Here is a 22,806-nt window from a genome sequence, read left to right on the forward strand (position 1 = left end):
TTTTTATAACAACTACAGAAATGGAAAAGTTTGGAAAAATCAAGGAATCTACTGTGCTTATTGCCATTGATGGTAAAAAGGTCATTAGCTTTAGTAGGGTACAAGGACACCATAACAAGTTGTCTCGCATTCATATTAAGATGATACAAAATTTCTTGACAAGTACTACAACAGTTATCTTGGGCTGCAGCATATCATCAATGTGATGTATTGTGCGGAAAGGAGTTAAGCCAATCCTGTAGTAAGAGGGATAACAAATGGCCAGACCAGGAGCAAAGATAAGATCTAAAGAGTAATATTAAAAGATTAGAAAGGCTTAACCAGGAAGATTTAGCAGAGGACATGGACCAGAGGAGGCATAATGAGAAGACTGAATTATTAGCTTTATCACTCGAAAGGGATCACATCAATCACAGATCACTGAACAGGCATACTATTTAATTCATACTCTGTGTGTGAGTTTAAAATAAGGCATTATATTTTCTTTCTTGTTTTCAAGGAAGTCTGTCTTTACACCACGTTGTAGTGCCAATGTGATATTCACAGAGCCTACCAGGGCCATGACTATCCCTGCATAATTCTGAATTGGGAAATACCACAGACTCTTCACATGGAACAAAAGACTTATTCAGACACCAGAAAGCCAAATCCATCATAGTAACAAAAATCTATACACAGTAACAATGCAGAGAACAACACTGTTCCTAAGCCTTCCCCGTGCTAGGCTTCCCACAGACCAGAGCCATTCAACAAATCACAAACAAGCTCTTTCACTCACACTAGTCATCAGCCTGCATCCTTCCTAGCTCTAACTGCTCTCAAGATTAACTTCCTCTCAGCTCTGCTGCAGCTCTGTCTTTTCCTGTTCCACCTGTTCAGCAAACTCCTCCCACCACAGGCTCCCTGTGACTCAGACTCATGTAACTCAGGTTTACCTGTGACCCAGGCAGGTCGCATGGTCTATTAATGAATGAGAAAGATCTTCCCTTTTTAAATGACCATTACATGTATCATCATTAGCATGGTATAATAAAAAGATCACTGGGCTAAGATCTAAAAGTTTTCTCTCATGTGACATTGGGCAACTCATAGAACATCTCTGAGTTTCAATTTCCTCAACAATGGATATAGCTCTGTGTCTGGAAGACCTGGGTTCTAATTCAGTCTCAGACAATTCCTAACTGTGTGACCCTGGACAAGTCACTTTAAGTCATCTCTGTCTGGTTCAGTTTTCTCAACTGTAAAATGGAAATAAAAACAGCATCTCCTTCCCATGGCTGTTGTGGGGATTAAATAAGATAATATTTATAAAGTTGTCAGCACAGTGCCTGGAATATAGTAGGCCTTTAACAAATGCTTATCCCTTTCCCCTTTCATTCCCATGAAAGGGGATAATGTTCTGTCTGGATATTGTTCCATCTGTCATTCTCACATTACTGTAAAGATCAAATGAGAGACTGTGAAGGCTTTATTAATATGTAAAATATCATCTGATTATAAGGATGATTAATAATCAGCCTGGTGACCTGGTAGCTACTGTAGACACCCTTCCTAAGGAGTTTTTCCACCAAGATCTGGTGATGACAGCTAATAGGGATGAATGAATCAAGCGAGAGCTTTTTAAGGGTGGGGAAGATATGTTAATAGGCAGTAGGGAAACGGAGAGATTTGATTAGGGTATGACTGCATGACAGAATATTATTATGCAGTAAGGAATTATGAAGAATTCAGAGAAACATAAAAAGATTTGATTAAATTGATACAAAACAAGAAGAATCAATGGAAGGATACAGTAAATATCTATAACTATGCAATGAAAAGATCACAAAAAGGAAGTTGAACAGAAAACTCACTAAAGGTCTTGGAGAAGGTCCCAGGGACATGACATATTTTTTCTCACAGGAGAGGGGCAGGGGAGCACTAAAACAGAATATCACATTGATTGTTTCTGGGATGTATCAAGCTCATCTGAGGGCAGGAATATTTTTGTCTTTGTATATCCAGTGCATAGAACATATAGTAGGTGTGTAATCAACGCTTCTTGAATTTAATTGAGTCATCCAGTCCAACTCCTTAAGTTTATAGGTAAGAAACTGAAGCCTATATCTAATTTTCTTTTTTTTGGGGGGGTGGGGTGGGGGTATCATTGTGTAGGGGAAATGAGAGAAAATGGTAAGATAAAGACAAAAGATACCAATAAAACATTTGAAAAAAAATATTAGTTTATAAAAAGCTGTATGTATGTTAGTTTGTAAAAAAGCTTTTTCAAGAGAAATTACCTAGAAAGTCCTTTCTACTACACTAGAATTTCAATGTTAATTGAGAGACAATTTGTTCCCAAAGTTAATACAAAGGACAATGTCTTTTTGGAGAGTGGGATAGGACAGCTGATGTCTGCTCGCTGAAGATAGGTCTGCCTTCTTAATCTGAAACCTGCCTGCTTCTGCCCAACACAGCTGGAGATGCAAGATGTTGGTGCTGTGGCTATTATCACAGTGGTGCTCACCAAAAAGCTGGAGGATTAAATTTGGGACATATATATACATACATATGTATATGTACATGGTGTTGCAGGTCCATCCCATTTCAAAATTATTTTTAAAAATGTTTCCTTTGTTTCACTGAAAATATGATAAAGAATGGAAGAAAAAAGTATTGAACTGTTCAGAATTAAGAAACTTCTGCCAGTTGTAAATTTCCTCAAATGAGAACAGATATTCTCTCAAACACAAATGTTATGTTTGGAAAGAAATATAAAGGATCCTTTCAAAAGGTGTATTTCCTCAAGGGGGCTGTCCTACAAGCACTAAATTTGTCTTTGACAGATACTCCCTTTCTGTGAATTGATCAAATTTCATTAGAACAAAGGAAAAACTGAGACTGCTAGTGAGAACAGATAGCTCATACAATCATTTTTACTTATGTATATCTGTGTGTATGTATACATATATATTTTAACTTTTATATGTATTTTACATATATGTGTATTTCATGTGCATGTACACACACACATGCTTCACTTTTTAAACTAAAAAAAACAATTACATACTCAATTTAAAAGAAAACAAGTTAAACAAGTATAAACACATTCCGTACTCTAATTTTGAATCTCAAGGCAAAGGTAAGTCAGCTCCACTACAGACCAAAGAGTGTACTGGCAAAGTGTTGCCTCGCTGGATTTGGAACCAAGAGTCTATCTGTGGGTTCTTGGGCCAGCTGCTTGGCTGCTATAGGCCCCAGTTTCTTATTTATAAACTGAAGGAGTTGGACTGGATGATTCCATTAAATTCAAGAAGTGTTGATTATACACCTGCTCTGTTCGAGGTACTTGACTCACAAAGACAAAAATGAAACTGTTCCTGCCTGAAAATTTTTATAACTTTTTATACCAGGTCTAAATCCTATGAATTTATGAGCTCTGGATTGGGAGTCAGGAGACTATAGTTGTATTTCTAGCTATGAAAATTACTAGCTCTCTGACTCCCTTATCCTGTTTCTAAATCTGTACAGTGGATCTAATAATACTTATCTGACCTACCTTCATGGGTTTTCATAAAGAAAGTCCTTTGAAATATTATATATGAATGATCAATTTGTTATTGTTAATAATATTGTTAAACTATGCCTTATGGCTGTTGGTTTGAAAGCCATATCAACTCTGAATGAGAAAAAAATTTATCAATCATTTCTAAAAATAATTACAAATAATTATATTACAACTGTGAACTAAGGAAGATTATAATTACTAGACCTGTGATTTAATTGGCATAGAGAAGTTTCAGGTGAATAAATTCACTTGACCAAAGCAGCCCAACACCTTCTCTGCAACAACAGTTTTAGAGAGTTGCCTAGAGCACAGAGAAGTTAAGTGACTTGCCTAGGGTTACACAGTCAGTACGTTTCAGAAGCAAGACTTGAACTTTGATATTCTAGGTCTTCTAGATCATCTCTCTGTCCACTTGACCACACTCCTTTAGAGGTAAACTGTTAGCAAAATGTTGAAGTTTTAAATGCTGCATAGGAAGCTTTATGATTTTTCTGTATTCATATTCAGGATAGAATGATGGCAAATTCCTGATATTATTAATAAGCAGATGTCTAGAACAAGACAAAAATATAAATGTGTGACAATTAAAATCATTAAAGAGACTGCAAAACCAACATAATTTTTATGGGATTAAAACTCTTTGCTAGGTTTAAGATGAGCAAAAATAAAGTCATTCATCGATATAATCATATTAATGATTAATTTTAAAATGTATCTAGTGCAAAGCTTCTCAACCTGGAATCCATGAGATTGTCTTTTAAAATATAATTTGATACCTGTATTTAAATATAATGGACATCCTTTGTAATCCTATGTATTTTATTTTATGCATTAAAAACCACAAGAAATCCATAAGCTTTATCAGATTCCCAAAAGGGTTCATGACACAAAAAAAGGTTAAGAATCTCTACTCTAGAAAACAAATAGGTTTGAAAGTATATTAAAAAGATGATTTGCTTTAAATGGCTTGTAGTACATAGATATTTCACAAATTAAAATAGTTTATGGAAGGGCATGGAAGCCCTCCAGGATAGGCAGGGTCCAAATGGGCTGCAAGTTGCATCAGTGAATAGACTACTTATGGGAATGAGATCATAGAGCCAAAGTTTCTAACCCTATTACATGCATGTGGGTCCCCTATTTTCTCCAACCAAAAATTAAGATGGGGAGCCTGGCCAAGCATAGCCATTTTGTTGATCCAGGACCAGGAGATCATTTATATTATGGCCTATATTAATTATTATAGAATATCCTTAGCCAGTTAGGAGAATAAAAAAAATGCCCCCCCCCCCCAATTCCCAAATCCTCCTGTTTAAAGTTTAATTTCAAACACTAAAAGTAAGTTTAAGTTCTGCTTGATCAGTTATTTCCATGTGAAGGTGTGGAAAGGAACCTGGCTCTTAGATACAGATGTGAATCTTCTAGAATTCAAACATACTTGTTTGATTTCTAAAGTGTTTATTCTTTTAATGGTGACTGGCGGACAGACTGTAAAGATAAAATGGAGTTTACAAGTTAGGTAAACCAAAGGTTGGCTGAGGTTGAAAGTGTCAACAGATTAAACCAAAGTTGCCAATGAGTATAGTTTCACATTACTGTAATACTAATCCTCAGGGTAATGAGAAATGATGAGGTGATTTATAAGTTATCCCACCTTCCACAGAACTTACTCAACTTAATCAGCTCTGAATTTCCTTGAGTTAACAGATTTTCCATGAAAACATTCAGGCCCTTGCATTTAAGCCTAGAGTTTTAGCCTGAGTATTTTAATTAATTGATTGCTACAGCTAAGATGGGAGAAGAGCCGAGAGAGATCAAAACCCCAAACCTACCAATCCAATTCATGGCCTTGCAAATTTGATAACAGCAGATGGGGAACAGTAGTGGGAAACAAAGCAAAAGTCAGAGGACTAGAGGACACAAAAGGGGTTGGGGGTGTGGGTAGATCTGCTCTATAGAGAGATAAGTGGTCAAGGTCCCAGTGATCACTTGGTTTAAAGGTGGAATCTGAAAAGTTCCGAAGAGGGAAATGACCTGCTTGAATTCCCTAAACTAAAAAGGTAGTTTAGCAGAAAAGTTGGAATTTCAACGAAGATCTTTCAACTCTCATTCAACCCACATATATCAATGGGGCAGCTAAATGTCGAAGTGGATAGAGTGGACCTGGAGTCAGGAAGACTCATCTCCTTGAGTTCAAATCCATCTTCAGACATTTACTAGCTGTGTGACCTTGGGCATGTCACTACAACGAATATGCCTCAGTTTCCTCATCTGTAAAATGAGCTGGTGAAGGAAATGGCAAACCACTCCAGGATCTCTGCTAAGAAAACCCTAAATGGGGTCAAGAAGAGCTGGACACAATTGACTAACAACAAGTTGTTGCAGTTTTTGTGTTTGTCCATTTCCAAGGAGGACCATGACATCAAGATGATGACATGATTTGAATGTGACTTTGATTTGAGTGAGGGAGGGCTGTATAAGATCACCAACCTCACTTTCTTCCCCTTAGCCATCTGGGTTCAGTGGCCTGATATTCATCAGGACAACTGAAGATGGCCCAGGATGCAAAGTGAGACCCTGGCCTTTCAAGCTAAGGGCTTATCACATTCTCATTTTGATTGAGATACATCCATTCAATGAATAGATTCTTTAAGTAGTTACTCAAGGGATGACCCCTTTAATAAAAAAAAAAAAATCAAACTGGGAGGGGAAGACCCTCAGGGTTCCTGGGTAAAACAATTACTACTTAGTAATTACATTTACTCTGTACTAGGTGGGTGGGGACTTGTCCAGTCTATGAGTTCCAGAGTGAACTGGGTTTAAGGCTTGATCTTTGAGCAAGAAATGTAGCCAATAAACCCTGAGGAAAAAAGGCAGCTTTTAGGCATAGAGTGTACCTTCCCCTCGGTAGAACAGCAGAGGAGAGGAGAAGGAAAAGGAGAAAGAGGACGAGAAGGAGGGCTGCTACTCACTTACAGGTTGTGTTTGTCCTTCATTCTTGAAGAGGACCATGACATCAAGATGATGCCATGACTTGCAGTTGCCTTTGATCTGAGTGAGGAAGGGCTGTGTAAGATCACCAACCTCACTTTCTTCTCCTGAGCCATCTGGAGCCAGTGGCCTGATATTCATCAGGATGACTGAATGGCCTAGGATGCAGTGTGAGCCCCTGGCCCTTTCAGGCTAAGGTCTTACAGCATTCTCACTGAGGAACAAAAAGTGTACAATAATGAAGGCCTTCCTCCTGCTTTGCCACCACACTTCAAGATTTCAGAGAATCCACAAGTACAGAAGATGTGGAAAGAAGTTATATAAAGCAAAAACAGACTGGAGGAAGTGACTCAGGAAAGACTCCCTCACAAACAGGGGCTGGTAGAGTAAAATATTCTCCAGCACTGATTGAAGATTTTCTCCCTTTCTTCTGTTAGAGTTTACTGCTAGGCACTCACTTGGGGGAACAAGCATATTGTTTAAAAACATAAATTCTTCTGGGAGTGTTAATAAGTATCAGTCATTCACAGACTAGGGTAAATTTACTAAGACTCTCTTTTAGCAGCCTAATGAAATTAACTTTACTGGAAGAAGGGGGGGTGAAGGGAAGAAAGAAAATAAACATTTATTAAGCATCTGCTAAGTACCATAAAATCTTTCATCCTTACAACAATCCTTGAAAGTGAGTTCACTTTACAGATGAGGAAACCAAGAAAAAGAGAGGGTCAAACAGCTAATCAAGCATCTAAATCTGGATTTGAATTTAGGTTTTTCTGACTCTAAAGTTCCAAGCATGTGCACCCAATGGCCTCATCATTAGCTCTAATAGGAATGTGGGAGCTAGAGCACTTTGTGGGGCAGAACAAGCCCAGGTAGATGCCACATTGTGGGGGATTGGGCAGCTTAAGGACATGCACACTTGGGGAAAAGGGGTGTTAGGAGCTGGGACAGGGGTAAAGGAAAGGAAGAGGAAGGATTCCAAAATCCTCATTCATTTCCAAACTGAACCCAGAAATTAGGGAAGAGAGTGATTCTCTTGCTCTTCCTTTTTCTTTCAGTGCTCCCGGGACCCACAACCCAGGCGAATACTGCTGATGTTAGACTCTGACTGGATCTCAGGTTAAGGACCAAGAGCAGGCAGATGTTGAATAGGGGCTCCAGTACATGACCTGAGCTCTCTCTTCCAGGCTAGGTGGTACCAAGGAATGGAATACTGGGTCTGAAGTCAGGAAGAACCAAGTCCAAATTGTGCCTTAGTTAGACCTGGGCAAGTCACTTCACTATCCTTAGCCTCAGCTTCCACATTTGTAAAATGGGGATATAAAAGCACCTCCTTCATAAGGTGGTAATGAGAATCAAGTGAGATATTTAAATGCTTACTATTACTGTTATTTATTATTACAAACAACTTTAGGTAGCACAAGGGATAGCGTACTAGACTTGGGAGACAGAAAGACCAGATTTTGAATCCTGCCTCCAAAATTTCCTAGGTTTAAGTGTGACCTTGGGTAAGTGATTTAACTCTTGGTCAGTCTCCACTTCTTGATCTGTAAAATGGGGATATTAATAGCACCTACCTTTTAGGGTTATAGTGAGGATCAAATAGCACTTGTGAAATACTTCACACTCTTTAAAGAGGTAAATAAGTGTTAACTTATCGTTATTATTATTTCAGTAGGACAGAGGATTAAGTAGAGAATCACTGAACTGTGGATGGTTAGCCAAAATAGGACTTTTTTTGGGGGGCAGTAAGAAGTAGGGATTGTAGAATACAGCTGTCCTCAAGTCTTTAAAAGATTATGATGGGAATTCAGAAGTCACTTTTTCAGTAGTTTGAACTGTATAAACTGAAGAACAATTTCCTAATAAAAATAGCTGTTCCAAAGGAAGAACATGGGGCCATAAGAGGTAGATCCCCCTCACTGGAGATGCTGCCCTAATTCTGGGGCTATTGAAGAAGAGACTTTGGTTCAGATGTGAGCCCTTGGAGGATCTTTCCAATGCCCAGGATTCTTTGAAATATGTTATTATGTGTAAGTTAACATTGGAAAGATCATGCATAAGCTTGTTCCTATGGGAAGATGTTTTCATATGGATAAAGAAATTAAAAATTAAGGTTTCTGAAGCTGAAACAATAACTAGACTCAGCTGTAGGCCATGCGCATGATCCTGAAAACAGAAACAGAAGCCCAAATTGATAAGCCTCTTGGAAGATGATGCAATCCCTCTCTAGGGTTCCATGAAGAAAGAGTAAACTCATGGGATTGACAGATCTCAGCCAGGGGTTCTGTAGTGGACCCCTTGGACAGATGAATACAGCCCGTGGACCTCTTTTCAAAAAAGTGTTTAAATGCATAAAATAAAAAAAAAAAACAGGATCATGATGAAAACCAATTATACTGAATTAAAGTTATGAAGGAAAAAGTAAACAAGTTGAAAGATCTCCCGGATCCAGAGGAATGCCCTCACTTGACAGATCAGCAGGTATCAGACACTGTGGAGTAGAAGACATCATGGCAAGAGACGTCAAATGCCTGGTGATGAAAAGACAAATGGACCCCTCTGTAGGTCCAACTCATTGTAATTCTATTTCTAGCATGCCCAGGGACTTTCTGATTACATAAAAGCAACGGGCAAGTAGCCTCCCCATTCCAAATGTATGATCCAATCATCCACTCTCCAAATATGGAGCTCCCTTCCTACTCTCCAACTAGGGCTATTTGGAAGTAGAAACAAACTTGGCCTTTCTTTCTAAACAATGCTCAATACTTTGCCAGCATAATCTCACTTGATGTTTAAGGTCTAAACAAATCCACTCAGAAAAGGAAAGAGTGACATTAGCAGCCCTGCTAACTGTTCAACAGCTCGGTAGGATTTCTTTCTTCTAGATGGAGCTGGGGAAAAGGGAGTATTTAAAAAGGAAATGACATTAATGGGAAGTCTATCAATGGTTTTATGGATTTCAGATGGATTTATTTTGGTTCTTCAAAAGGCAAAGATTCCCTGATCCAGGAGTGTGGAAGCCACACGTGGCCTCCAGGCTGAAGGTTCCCTAAGTCAGCGCCTAATCCATGAAAACCCTTCCCTTCATTGCAGAAAACAAATTCCCCAAGATCTCATTTCCCTCTAAGTGGGACAGTTCTTACATTCTTAGGACCACACATTTTGAGCTGGAAGGAGCTTTTAAGTCATCTAATCCAAATGCCTCCTAGTAAAAGATGAGGACACTTCCATACCAAGGTCACAAAGAACTTAAACTTAAGTTCTTCTGACTCTGAATTCAACACCTGTTCTACTGTACTATTATTACTACCATTGTACTGTACCAGGTACAAAGAAGGGCTTCACACTGGAAATTTATTAAGTTTCCTGAAATCTACCCAGTTCAGTATTTCATGCAATTGTGTTGCACTCTGATCAAACATCAGTTCTGATGTTCAGAGAAATGCGACTGATGCTTGATGGTTTTCAGTGGAAGGTGGGACATCCTCAAAATAGGCTTGAATCTAGATATTTGGTCCCCTTCTCACCTTACTTTTACCCTTCCTTCCCTCTTCCTGGTCTAGACTGAAGCCCAGAATCCATCCAGGTTCCTCTGGCTCAGATGGTTTTGATGACATGGAAGTCACCAACTCTATTCCTTTGAGTGAGATGGAGGACCATCAGGCATTACCATTTCCTTTACAACTCTCTCATAAAGCCTTCTGGGTCTTACCATCTCTGTCCTTCAGACTCCTGTCATTGTTTGTTATCTGCCCTAATGCTGCAACCTAAGGATCTCTGACTCTTGTCATTTGCCATCCTGCTGAACCTTTAGGACTTTCTAAACAGTTGTCAATCAATCAACATTTATTAAGTGCCTACTATATGGCAGGCACTGTGCTAGGCTCTAGGGATAAAAAGAGACAAAAGACAGTCTCTAACCTCAGGTTTACAATCTTATAATCTTGCAAGTGGCAGATCTGGAATCAAGAAGCCTGGAATTCAAATCCTGCCTCAGATGCTTATTAGCTATGTGAACTTTAACCTTAAAATCTCTCTCTGTCTCAGTTTCCTCCTCTATAAAATAGGGGAAAAAAATAACACCTATTTCCCAGGATAAAACTGTGAAGATAAAAGTGCAATAATAATTGTAAACATTGTGCAAACTCTGAAGCCAAGTAAGTGCTAACTACTATTATTATTAATGATTATATCTCTGTTGTCTCTCCCAGTTAGAATGTGAGCTTGAGAGCAGGGTCTGTTTAGATTTTTCTATCTGTATCCTCGGCACTCAGCACAGTATCTGGCATGTAGTAAACACTTACATGCCTTTCCATTCATTCACTCATTCATTCAGATGTTGTACTGTATGAAATGCCAGGAGATATTCAGGTAAAAAGGTACTTAAATCTGTCTATGAAATAAGGACAGTTTATTTATTATCAATTCTAAAACTGATTCTGTAAATTGAAATCATACCTTAAAACTGAGTTCTTGAGTATCCAATATAAACACAGTGGTAAAAAGAAAAATACAGAATGATACTGCTTGCATCCAGCAACACACGATAGCTGTAAACCTCTCAGCAGTCAAGCAGTCTGCTTGCTGAGAGCAAGCAGTTTGACAGAAAAGAGGGCAGAACTGAATTTCTATGGCAGAAGCAGAAGAATGGCAGTTGCTGTGAATTCTTCATAATTTAAAAAAAAGCAACCACTTTCCAGATATTCATCTACGAAAAAAAAATAAGTCACCCAAAATGGGTAGAGAGAAATACCTCCACAAAGTGCTGCTGCAGAGTCCAGAGGCCCTATGGTACAATGAAAGGTCCCATAGACCCTAGAAAGAGCACTAGCCTACATCACTTGCTGACTATGTGACCTTGGGGAAGTCACTCAGTCTTGGTTTGCTCTCCATTAAAGTAAGGAAAATCAAACTTGCACTATTTAGGTCAAAGTGTTATTTGTGAAGATAAAATGAGATCTAGCCAAAGTGCTCTTCTCCTTGGTTCTTCTACCTAGCCAGACTCCCTGTCTTTCTGTGTTTGGCCGGGCCATGCCGCAGTGCTAGAAAGCCCTCCTCCTTAACCTGAGCCCAGGTCCCTTTTTTCCTTTCAGTTACAGCTCAGGCACCATTTTCTACAAGAAGTCTTTTTGGATGGGGCTGGACCTCCCACAATATCTTGTATCCTTAGACTGCGAACTCCTTGAGAACAGGAGACTGTCTTTAGCCTCTTTTTGTATCTCCAGCACATACTATAGTTCCTGGCACATAGTAGGTGTTTAATAAGTGTTTACTGACTGATTCATTGTATTTTACTACTCTGATTACATGTGTACTTATTAACTATATCATGATGCTATGTATATTTTTATATGAACTTTTCCATCAGAATGCAAGCCCCTTTCGGTTAGGGATTGTTTCATGATTTTATCCCTGTGACTAAGCACAGTGTTTGCACATAGTAGGTACATAGTAAATAGTGGTTGTCTGAAATGTTTTTATAACTATAATGTAGCAAATTTATCATTATCATTAATCTAATAGGACTGTAATAAAAAATTAAAAGTAGAAAATAATTGGGTTCTGTACCCATGTCTCTCTAAATGAATAAACTAGCCAGGAATTCAATATTTACTATATTTAAGGACTTTTGCTAGCTAACATATATTAATTGGAGTATTAGTTCCAGATAGAAAATGCTCCCCTCTGCTGTAAAGCAGTTCCTCTAGTACCTATCAGACTTTGGCTCTAGGAAATTCAATATTCACACAGAACTAGATATGCATGTTCAACATGAATGCATTGAGTCAGGCATGCTCCAAGAAGCAGGCTGTGAAACTATATGGTGCCAGGATGCTAGCAAGAATTCACAGGGAGGTGCAAACTCCCTATTACTCCATACCTTGTTGGAAACGTGCAAAAAACATGAAGATTTGCACAGGTCATCTCTCCTACACCTACAGATACAGATAACATGGGATCTTATGAGTCTATAAAGGAGTATGATCCTTTTGACCTTAAAAAAAAATACATGTATGTGACCAATGAGGAAATGGGCTTTGCATGACTTCATAAATAGAATGTATATCATATTTCTTGCCTTCTCAATGGAGAGGGAAGGGATGGTAAGGAGAATTTGGCACTAAGTTTTTTCTTTTAAGTGTTCATATCCTACAATTAGACAAGATGGCAAAATGAGGTTGATCTCAGTGAAAGGAAGACCATCAGTTTTTGCCTCTGACACATACTAGCTATGAAACCCCAGGCCAGTCAGTTAACCTCTGGATACCCATATACCTATGACCATAAACTACACAGATCCATCCCTGGATGACTTGAGGAACCAGGGTAAGACAAAACAAATAGATACTCCATCAAATCACCTGTACAATCATCATAATAGAACACCCTGAAAATAAATCTTAAAAGAGGATAGTAAAATACTGGCTTTGGGGCTCAAAATTCTCACCCTGCTACTTATTTGTTGACCTTGAGCAAATCACTTCCCCACTTTGGGTGGCAGTTTTGTCATCTATAGAAAAAAAGAGTTAGATCATTTCTAAGTTCCTTCTGGACTCTCAACTGTCATGGTCCAATCAAGTTGCTCAAATTGAAAACTGGAGGGCTGCCAATATTTTGAACTGGGACAAGGCCAAAGTTCATTACTCTGCTGTATTCTTACCCAGTTAAACTAGCAGAATTTGTACTATTGACTCCATCCTTTTAAAAAATCAAAATGTCAGTGGAGGAGTGGATAAGGAGAGTACCAAATGGCTTCCAGGCAACTAGGATTGTCCTACTGTCCACAATGGATAGTCAATAAATAACATTTCTATCATTAGGAGCTAGTTTCTCAGTGACTACTTTAATACTTAATTCAATAACATTATTTCAGTGATGTCTCCAACTACTTACAGTAGCTTGCCAGGAAAACTAATGGAGTTAATAAAATTCTAATTACATCCTTCAGTAACTAAACTCGGAGATTTTTTGTTTGTTTGATTAAGAAACATGGTTTAATACAAACTAATGATTTCTTCCCTCCTTTTCACCTCTCCCCCTGTAGAGATTCCTGCGGTGTTGTGTTGCTGCTGTACGAAATGACCACACCAGCCCCTTACAGCTCTTCCTTTCCCCTGGAAACAAAAGAGCTTTGGATGTCTGCTGCTTACTATTACCTAGAATGAGGGTGAACCCCAACCACGACAATCCCTCCTCCCAAAATACAAGCTGAGGTTGGATTTCTCATTGGCAGCACCGCATTCAAGGAATAAGGACAAATGCCTTACCCCAAACCACTTGTCATCCTCGGCAACATCCCCCCCATCTAGGGATGTGCACGGGACAAAATAACCCGAGAGGCTCAAAAAAGAGAATGTTATGATTGCAGTGCCCTCCCTCGATGCACCAAGGTTGGCCAACCTGTGAGTCAGGGAGGGTCAGTGGCGTCTTTAGAGGATAGCCCAATGCCGAAGCCCAGGTTGCTCACTTCCCTGGGCTCCTCTCTCCCTCACTTCCCCCCCTCCCCTCATCCCCCGCCCCCCCCTGCCAATCTAGTCCCTGCCTTACCAGCCAGTCCCCCGCCACCGCCTCCATCACCTCCATGGCCCTTTCTCCTCTGCAGGATGAAATAAGGGTTGGCTCTCTCCGCAATCCACAGGGCGTTCGCCAGCAGCACCTCCTCCGGGTTCAGCCACATGCTCCCGCGCCCCTCGGACACACAAAGAGCGCACGGTGCGGGCTGCGCTTCAGAGCATACACACACAAGCACACTCCTCCCGTCCGGGACCCTCGAAGCCCACCTCCCCGCAGTCAACACGGCCGCGGATACTTCTCAGAGCCCTTCCAGCCTAGAAGCAGCGGCAGCGACAGCTGGAGGAAGAAAAGGAGGAGGAGCAGGAGGGGGAGGAGAATGGGGAGGAGGAAGTGATCGCGGCCGCAGCGCCGGGATCAGGATCCGGATCCGCAGCCGAGCAGGGTGGCGGGCATCTCCAGCTGAAGGAGGCAGGGCGGTAGCAGCCCGGTGGTGGGAAAGGCGGCCGTTTCTCCAGCGCTAGTCCCCAGGCCAGGGGGCGGGGGCAGTTCAGAGCGAAGGCGTCCCCCAGGCTGTCGTCTCCCCTCTCGCCCCTCAAAGGCAGGCAGCGCGCCAGCAGCCCGACACTGGCGGCTGCATTTTCGCTCCGAGGACCGGTCGGGGGTTCGAGGTCTCCAATGGGCAGCTCTCCTCCCCGGGGCTCAGCGCGCGCTCCTCCGGGCCTCGGGGCGCCAGCACCCCCAGCCAGACGCTCCGGGATTGTGCAGGATAAACGACGAAAAGCCCCTCCGGAGCAGCCGGCCGTGACCTCACCGTCCGGGGAGAAGCATCTCCCGTGCCCCCTTCACGCGGTTCCCGGGGGCCGAGCGCCGCTCCTGCCGTTCGCTGGCTGGTGCTGCCTGCCGGCCCCGGCGGAGCGAGCCCGGCGCCCCACGCCCATCCTCCTCCTGCAGCTGGGATGCTGCGAGCACGCCCGCGGCCCTTTAAGGAGTATCCCCTATGGAGACAGCGCCGCCTCCTCTCCCCAGGAAATGCATTTCGAGGTTCCCACCCCAGCTAGGGGTTCGCGCCCGGCTGGGTAGGAGGAACCTTCTCCCGTCAAAGTCAATGTTGTTGTTTACCGCACCCCAAGGGGCCGGTCACGCGCTCTGCTTGTCATTCCCATTAACCCCTCCTCTTCCCCGTTCCAGGCTCATTAAAGTGGCTCAAGCTAAAAGCATTACATCACTTCTATCCTCGACCTGGCTGGTCTAGGAGTGCAACATGGGAATTTGGAAATGGCCCAAAAGATGAGCGATTCCTGGCTACAGCCTTTCATCTTGCACTTGGAACATAGGGCACTGCAGTCTTTCAGGGACACGACGCAAAATCCAGACGTAATTACATTAAAAAGGCAATAAATTAAGAACACACTGGAAACTTCCTCTAGATGCTTGTCCTGGGCGATCCTGAAGCAATAGAACTCTTCTGAGTGCCCTCCCCAAACCCCCTTTTTATTCAATGCAGCAAACGCCCGCTACCTGTCTAAGCAAAGTACTGGAGGACACAAAGATGGGGGAAAGCCCTATTTAGCTTCCTGTGAACAGAGCACATTTGTGTGGTGACTTTTTCCTTAATGTCCATCTTTTTATACTTTTCTAGTGTGAAGCAGGGGAGGAAATAGCAGCTGTGTGCTCTATTTCTGAAAGCCAGTATGCCCTGGAAGTAATCAGGTCCTAGTGATGAGTTCTTTTGTAAATCTCCTTATATCACTTTTTTTGCTCAACATCATGGATGGATCATTTTTACCAACTGAATGCAAGATCTTTGTTTTTTAAAAAATCCAGGCAATTGGGTTTTACTATCTTACATCCTTATCACATATAGAGATATTATATTTAATTATATGTGAATATTTTGCATTATCTCTGCTCTTATAGGCCTCCCTCTCATTCATTAGAATGTAATATCTTTGAGGTGAGAAACCACCTCAGTGTTGTCCTTCCCAGGCGCTATGACATAGACAATAAAACCCTGAATTTGAAATCGGAAGGATCTGGGTTTGAATCTTATCTCAGAGACTTAATAGCTATTTGACCTTGAGCAATCATTTAAACTCCTTAAGCCTCAGTTTCCTTATATGCAAAATGCTTGACATGGGACTTGATGACTTCCCTCCTAGCTCTAAGATCCTATCTTCCAAGTGTCTGGAACAGAGTAGATGTTTAATAAATGTTGACTGATTCATAAGCAATGATATTAACAGAAATTATTTCCATACCTTTTGAAAAATTTCAAAATGCATCACAGACATTTTTTTAGTCCAGCTAACAGTTTCTGCAAATTGTTTGTAGGCTTTTGCTCTATTGGTTCAGAATGTTGAGGTATGAGAGGTCCTGGGGGACCCCGGAATACTGACAGACCAGGTCCTGCTTGAATGAATTTGATACAAGCCTTCTTAAAGCCAAAGAAAAACAGAAATTTATTAAAGATTCGCCATTCTGGGTTGACTCTTAAGGAGCCTAAGCATTTGCAATACTTGTATTAACAAGTGGGCCGGATAAAATCTCAGCTAGACTGAGTCGGAGCTAGATTTAATCTGCGTGCCTTTATGGAGGCAAGATGGAACTTAAAAATGCAGAAAAGACTGTAGGAGGGATCTGGGGATGGTCTGGCAGTCTAGGGTGATGGGAGAAGGGGTTTCGAGGGAGGGTCTCCAGGAGAAGTCCAAGGAGGATCTCCTTGGGGCTGGGGTGACTGGTCAAGGGTTGGAAACAACTGGAGGCCATCAGGAGATATCAGACAATGGAGGGCTTGAGTGGGATGCAGGTGGGGCCATCCAGAGATATCAGACCATGGAAGGCCAGGCTAGGCCAAGGGCAACAGATTTGAGTATGAAAGGCCAGGTTAAGTGGGGAGATTCCAGGGGAGTTCAGGGAGGTTCCCAGAGTCTGAACCCCATCAAGAGTATACCTAATTTAGTCCTAAAATGCTTCTAGATACCAAAACTTGCTGAAATTTGAAGCTGGTGAAAAATATTGGATTTATCAAAGTGCTGGTTAACTTGTACAACATACTTTACAAAAATCTTTGAATCAGAGCAAGCTATGAAAGGTTGTTTTGAAAACAAGACAAGGAAGAAAATCTAAATACTGAAGTGATTTTCCTAAAGTGAAAACATTTGCCTTGATTCTTGTGAGCTGTTAGCATAAGTTCTAGGTTTTCATTGATTGTAGGAGGATGATAGGATTTAAGTTGTGATAACTTGTAAAACATCTTGCACATTTTAAATTTCTATGTAAATGCTAGATATTACTATTTTTAAAAGGTCATTTTAATTAGGAGATCATAAAATTAGACTTGGAAATGGCTTTGGAGATTATCTAGTTCAGCTCCCTCATTTTCAAGATGAGGAAATAGATTGAGAGAGGTTATTTAGCCAAGGTCAACAGGTGAGGTAGGAAGACTCTAAATCCATTCCCTTCAGCTTCTACCTCTTTGATGAATTATTATAATCAGTTACAAGGTAATTATTTCTATAACCTGGCAGTACAAATAGGAAAGGGAACATTTAGAGGAAATTATTAGATTTTTATATAGGTTTGTGCTTGTCACAATTTAGCTTCAGGTCACTTTCTGAAGTATTGCTTTGCATTTTAAAAAGCAGCTTCATCTACAATCTAAACCCAGAAAAAAGGCACTCAGGACAACTAATTAATCCGCTCAGGGCTCTGGGAAATAGGTGAATATTTTTAGATTTAGATTCACTCTTATTTTAAAGTCAATCAAGGATTATTTCAGGTCTTTTCAAGAGAAAAAAATATCTGGGAGGAGATAGGTCTGTAAGAGTGATGTACCTAGTAAAACTCATCTTTGGGATAGGTTATCCAGCAAGATATTTTATTGCATGTCTCATATATGATTCACCCCCTGTCTCTATCATAGCTATGCATGAGAGTCATAAATGAATCATCCCAAAGGTAAATTATTTGGATTTTGACCATCTTAATAAGTGGTCAAGGAGTAGTGGAAACAGCATTGGGTGTGGATTTAGAAAGATTTGGATTCAAATCCTACTGTTTTGTGTTTTAAGCATAGGACCTAATCTCCTAAATCAGGGATATTCAGGTAGTGGAGGCAATTCATTTACAAATCCAAGATTCCCCCCTTATTATATAATGCTTCTCATTATACAAGATGCTAATTCTATAGCATACAAACTTATTACAATATGGCATGGCCAACGGGGTGCTTGTGCTTGGACCTCAGTCTTAGAACCATGTCTCTCCCCAGTCTTAGGACCATGTCTCTCCCCAGCCCAAAGACCCTCTCTCTGGCAATAACTCATGAGTGGGCCCAGTGAGGCAAACTATCTCTCCCTGTTACAAGAACAAGCTGACCCTGCAGAATTTCCAGCAGAACTATTATATACTGATTCCCACAGTTACCACATACAATCCAGAGGTCAAACTATAGACATAAACTCCCAAGGCTATCTTGTTACAGATGTAGACATACAGACCCCTTACGAGCTCTGAGCCCCTCTATCCCAGGATTGTCAGAAGTGAATGATACCTATGCCCAAAGTACAGAAATTGTATGTTCCTTTAGGAGCTGACCACTCCTTCATCGTGTCCCCCCCACCTAATTAGCATACTTGCTACACAGTTCATCCTGTCTTTTCTGTGTAAGCTTCTTCTATAAAATCTGGTAGGTTTTGAGTTCCCTAGAAAGAGCTCTGCCCCCCTATATAGCATTAGAGTAAACTTTTTGCCACTTGACTGGAAGGTTGCTTGAGTCCGAAAATTCTTTCCAGACAACTCTGCCCTGAACCTTGGTATTTTGGGGTCCCTGCTCCCCTAAAACCACATCATGGCCACTATTTGTTGTTTGTCCTTTGTTCTCAAAAAGGACCATGCCATCAGGGAGGTGATGCCCTGACATGCAAGTGAAGTGAATTTAAGAGAGGGATGACTATGCAAAGGCACCACCCTCACTTTCTCCTCTGAAGCCATCTGGGTCCAGTGGCCAGGGTCAGGACAACTGGAGATGGCCCAGGATGCAGTGGGGGACCTTGGCCTTTTCAAGCTAAGGTTTTAGCAGGTCTCACTTTGACTGAGACAATGTCCATTTGGTGACTGAGGCTTAGTAAGAGGTGAGGCAGAGAACGACCACTTTACCAAATTTAAAAAAAAAAATCTGATTTGGGAGGGGAAGCCTCTCAGGGTCTTTGGCCAGAACAGAAACAATTGAGATTTACATTCATTCTAAGCCAATCAGGTCCCAACAATAACCAAAGAGGATTTAATTTGCGACTTTACTGTTGACCAATCAATGAGAGTCAAAATGATTTGGGGTTAAAAAAAAGTTTCAGAAATTAAAATAAAATTTATATTTCTTTTGGGCTGAGCACTCTCAGGTAAGGATGTGATACCCTATGTGAATTGAGGGAAGGGAGAAAAAAGAAAGACTGAAAGAGAAAAAGGAAGGAAGGAAAAGAAAAGAAAGAAAGCCATGTTGCTCAACTGCCCGGTTCCAGTCTGGTGGAACTGTGGGCAGCTCCTTTTCTTCTTACAGAAGTTGGCTGCTGAATAACCAACTGAATAAATGCTCAAAGGCAGTAGTTAGACATTACACAAAGCTTTGAAGTAGGTAAAAGTCTGTCTCTGGCAATGCTTTATCTTACATTCTCCCTCTTTCTCCTTTTCTTCTCTTTCGCTCCAGAACCCAGGGTCAAGGTAGCCAGTAGTTATCTATCTGGCTCTTTGCTACCACCCTCCACCTCAGTCTGTCCCCTCAAGTCCCAGTCAACCTCTATTATATTCCTTTAGGGTTTGGCTTACCGTTTAACTAATTTGATGAATTAAATGGGGCTGACTTGATAATAATGTACTTAAGTATTAGATGAAATTGTCCTGCCCCATCCCTGCCCCAAAACACTACCCAAGGTTTTATTTTAAAAGTCAGTCAGTAATAGAGAGCAGCCACATGGGAGGAAAGTATTTTCTGTGTGTAAAGTTTAGGGGTAAAGTGAGCTTTCAGGGTGAAGAGGTTTGTGGGTCATTGTAGAGAAAGTCAGAGGTGTAGCCTGGAGAGGCATTGGGACCTCTGGAATTCCGATTCCACCACCAACATTCTTCCCTTCATTTTAGAACTTTTTTCTTTCAGGCTCCTTCCATCTTTTAGCTCTCCCATGTTCTTGGCTCCCCCACAAATGATACTTTATGCCTAGCCAGCATCTCAAGTTCACTGCCTGCTCTCACTCTCATGACCCCCCTGACATGTTGGGTCCTGGAGGTGGGGGTGAGCATACTCCTTGCTCTCCAATTCTAGAGCAGTTCTAGGCTCTCTCTGCCTTCACCACAAAGCAACCTCTCCTCCTTTGATGTTCAATCCATCAGATTTCTCACCCAGTCCAGATCTTTGTATAGTTCCCTATCAGTACCCAAGTCATTCTCCCTCCTTTCTCAAGGAGGTCAGAACTTGACTTAACAATCTTCCTTATCCCTCCAAACTCCTACTATTTATACTTGGAGACTTCAACATTCATATTCAAACACCCTATGCTGCAAATTCATTAGTCTCCTCATCTTCTATGACAGTTATATTTTCATTCCACTTCATCAATGCACAGTGATCTTTCCTTCATCTTCAAGTGTTCCATTTTAATGATTATAAATTCACATCATAACTTCTTCTCATGCCACTTTTTCTTATGTCTTACCTCTCCTAAATCTATCTTTTGTCCTTCCCAGGACCTCTGTTTCAGCCATCCTTCTGTATTTTTTCAGGCTCTCACTGCTGCTTTAACCTTACCTTTCTCCCTTCCCCATCTGAACCTTATAGAATTAACCAGTTCATCTCTTACTGTCTCTGAGCTTTACAGCCTTTGTCCCCCTATTCTCTTGATGTCGATACCTTGCCAAATCCCAAACTTGGGGTGGATTACTTCCACCATCTTTCATCTCCGCACCTAATCATATCATACCTCACAGTATTGGAGAAAATCCTACCACCAACCTGAGTAGGATGGCTAACATTTTATGCTGCCTAACATCAGCTGGAACTCCCAAAGAAAATTCTTTCATTTTTCCCTAAATTATTTTCTATCCCACTGAGGTTATCTCATGCCTTCTCTCTACATAAGCCTCATATACCATCCCTGTCCTCTACTTTCTTACCTGAGGATCTTACCTTACACTTTGCTGAGAAAACAGCATGTGCCATTTTCTAAATGTCAAAACCCCTTGACTCATCTTTCATTCTCTCCTTTTACTACTGTCTCTGATGAAAGAGGCCATCCCCTTTGCCAAGCCCAGACTTTTCATATATCCTTGACCCCTCCTGTCCTGTCTTCTGCAGCAGACGGATGCTGTAATCAGTCTTTTTTTTCTGTTCTTCTATATCTCCCTACCCATTAGCTCCTTCCCTGTTACATACAAGCACATCCCAGTTTTCTCCATCCTGATAAATCTCTCACTAGATCCTTCCATCCCTTCAAACTATCATCCCATAGCTCTTCTCCCTCTCATGGCCAAACTCCTAGAAAAAATATCTGTATTTATTGCCTCGGTTTCCTTTGCTCTTCCTTACTTCTAGACCCTATTAAATCTGACTTCAGACCTCATCACTCAAGTGAAACTACTCTATTCAAAGTTACCAGTGATCTCTTAATTGCACATTTTCTAAATTTTCCTTTTCTAAATCTTCACATCCTTCTCAGTCTCTCTGCTGCATTTCACATTGTTGACCATTGAATCTTCTTAGATTCCCTTTTCTAGCTGGGTTTTTGGGACACTGCTCTCTCTTGGTTTTCCCCTTACCTGTCTGATCACTCCCTTATCAGTCTACATGGCGGGCTCATCATGCATATCATGCTCTTAAATGCAGAGGTTCCTCAAGGTTCTGCTCTGGGGCCTTCTTATATCTTCTCTCTCCTCATGTTCTAACTGTGAGCCCATCAGCTTCCATGAAACTAATGCTCATCTATGTTCAGATGACTACCCAGTCTATATGCCCAGGCCTAGTTTCTTTCCTAGGCTTGTCATTCATCTCCAGCTCCGTGTTACATATGTCAAAATGGATGTTCCAGAGACATCTCAAATTCAACATGCTCCAAAGTGACCTCACTATTTTTTCTCTGAAACCTTCTCTCTTCGAAATTTCCATGTTTCTGATAGGGCACCATCCTCCTTGGAGTCACCCAGGCTTGTAATCGTGTCATTATCCTTGACTTCTCACTTACCTCACATATCTAGTCATATGTCAAATATTATTGTTTCAATCTATAGAACATCCCTTGTATCTATCATCTTTTCTCTCTCTGTTCATACAGCCAGCACCTCAGTTCAGACCCTTACTACCCTTTGCCTGGATTGTTCCAATAGCCTCCTGCCATAAATCTCTCCCCTCTCTAATCTATTCTCCACACAGTTACTAAAGTGATTTACCTTCTTCATAGATCTGACCCTGTTCGTCTCTTACTCCATAAATTGTATTGGCTCCCTGTTGCCTCTAGGATCAATACATACTTGCTGTTTGACTTTTAAAGCTCTTCATGACCTGACTTCGATCTACCATTCCTATCCCATCATACATTATTGCCCCTTCTGGTGCTCTTTGGTCTAGCCAAACTGGCCTTCTTGGTAGTGTTCCCACATGGCACTCCATCACTTGTCTCTATAGTTTTGCACTGGCTGTCCCGCATTTCGGGAATGCACTTCCTTCTCACTTCTACCTTTGCTTCCTAATTGTGCTCAAGAAACTTTTATTT

General features: G+C 41.1%; 1 protein-coding gene across 3 annotated transcripts in view; it reads right to left on the reverse strand.

The window, feature by feature from the left end:
- TBC1D9 (TBC1 domain family member 9) overlaps positions 1–14,223 on the reverse strand; it is a 123,582-nt gene extending 109,359 nt beyond the window's left edge. For all 3 annotated transcript variants that reach the window (XR_011969699.1, XM_072621108.1, XM_072621107.1), the window contains exon 1: positions 14,090–14,223. Coding sequence is in view for 2 of the 3 variants with exons in the window: in XM_072621108.1 (XP_072477209.1) it covers positions 14,090–14,219 (130 nt within the window). In the remaining variant the exon portion in view is untranslated. The remainder of the gene's footprint in view (positions 1–14,089) is intronic.
- Positions 14,224–22,806: the final 8,583 nt, after the last annotated feature.

Source organism: Notamacropus eugenii, chromosome 6 (genome assembly GCF_028372415.1).
Source record: "Notamacropus eugenii isolate mMacEug1 chromosome 6, mMacEug1.pri_v2, whole genome shotgun sequence".
NCBI classification, from domain to species: domain Eukaryota; kingdom Metazoa; phylum Chordata; class Mammalia; order Diprotodontia; family Macropodidae; genus Notamacropus; species Notamacropus eugenii.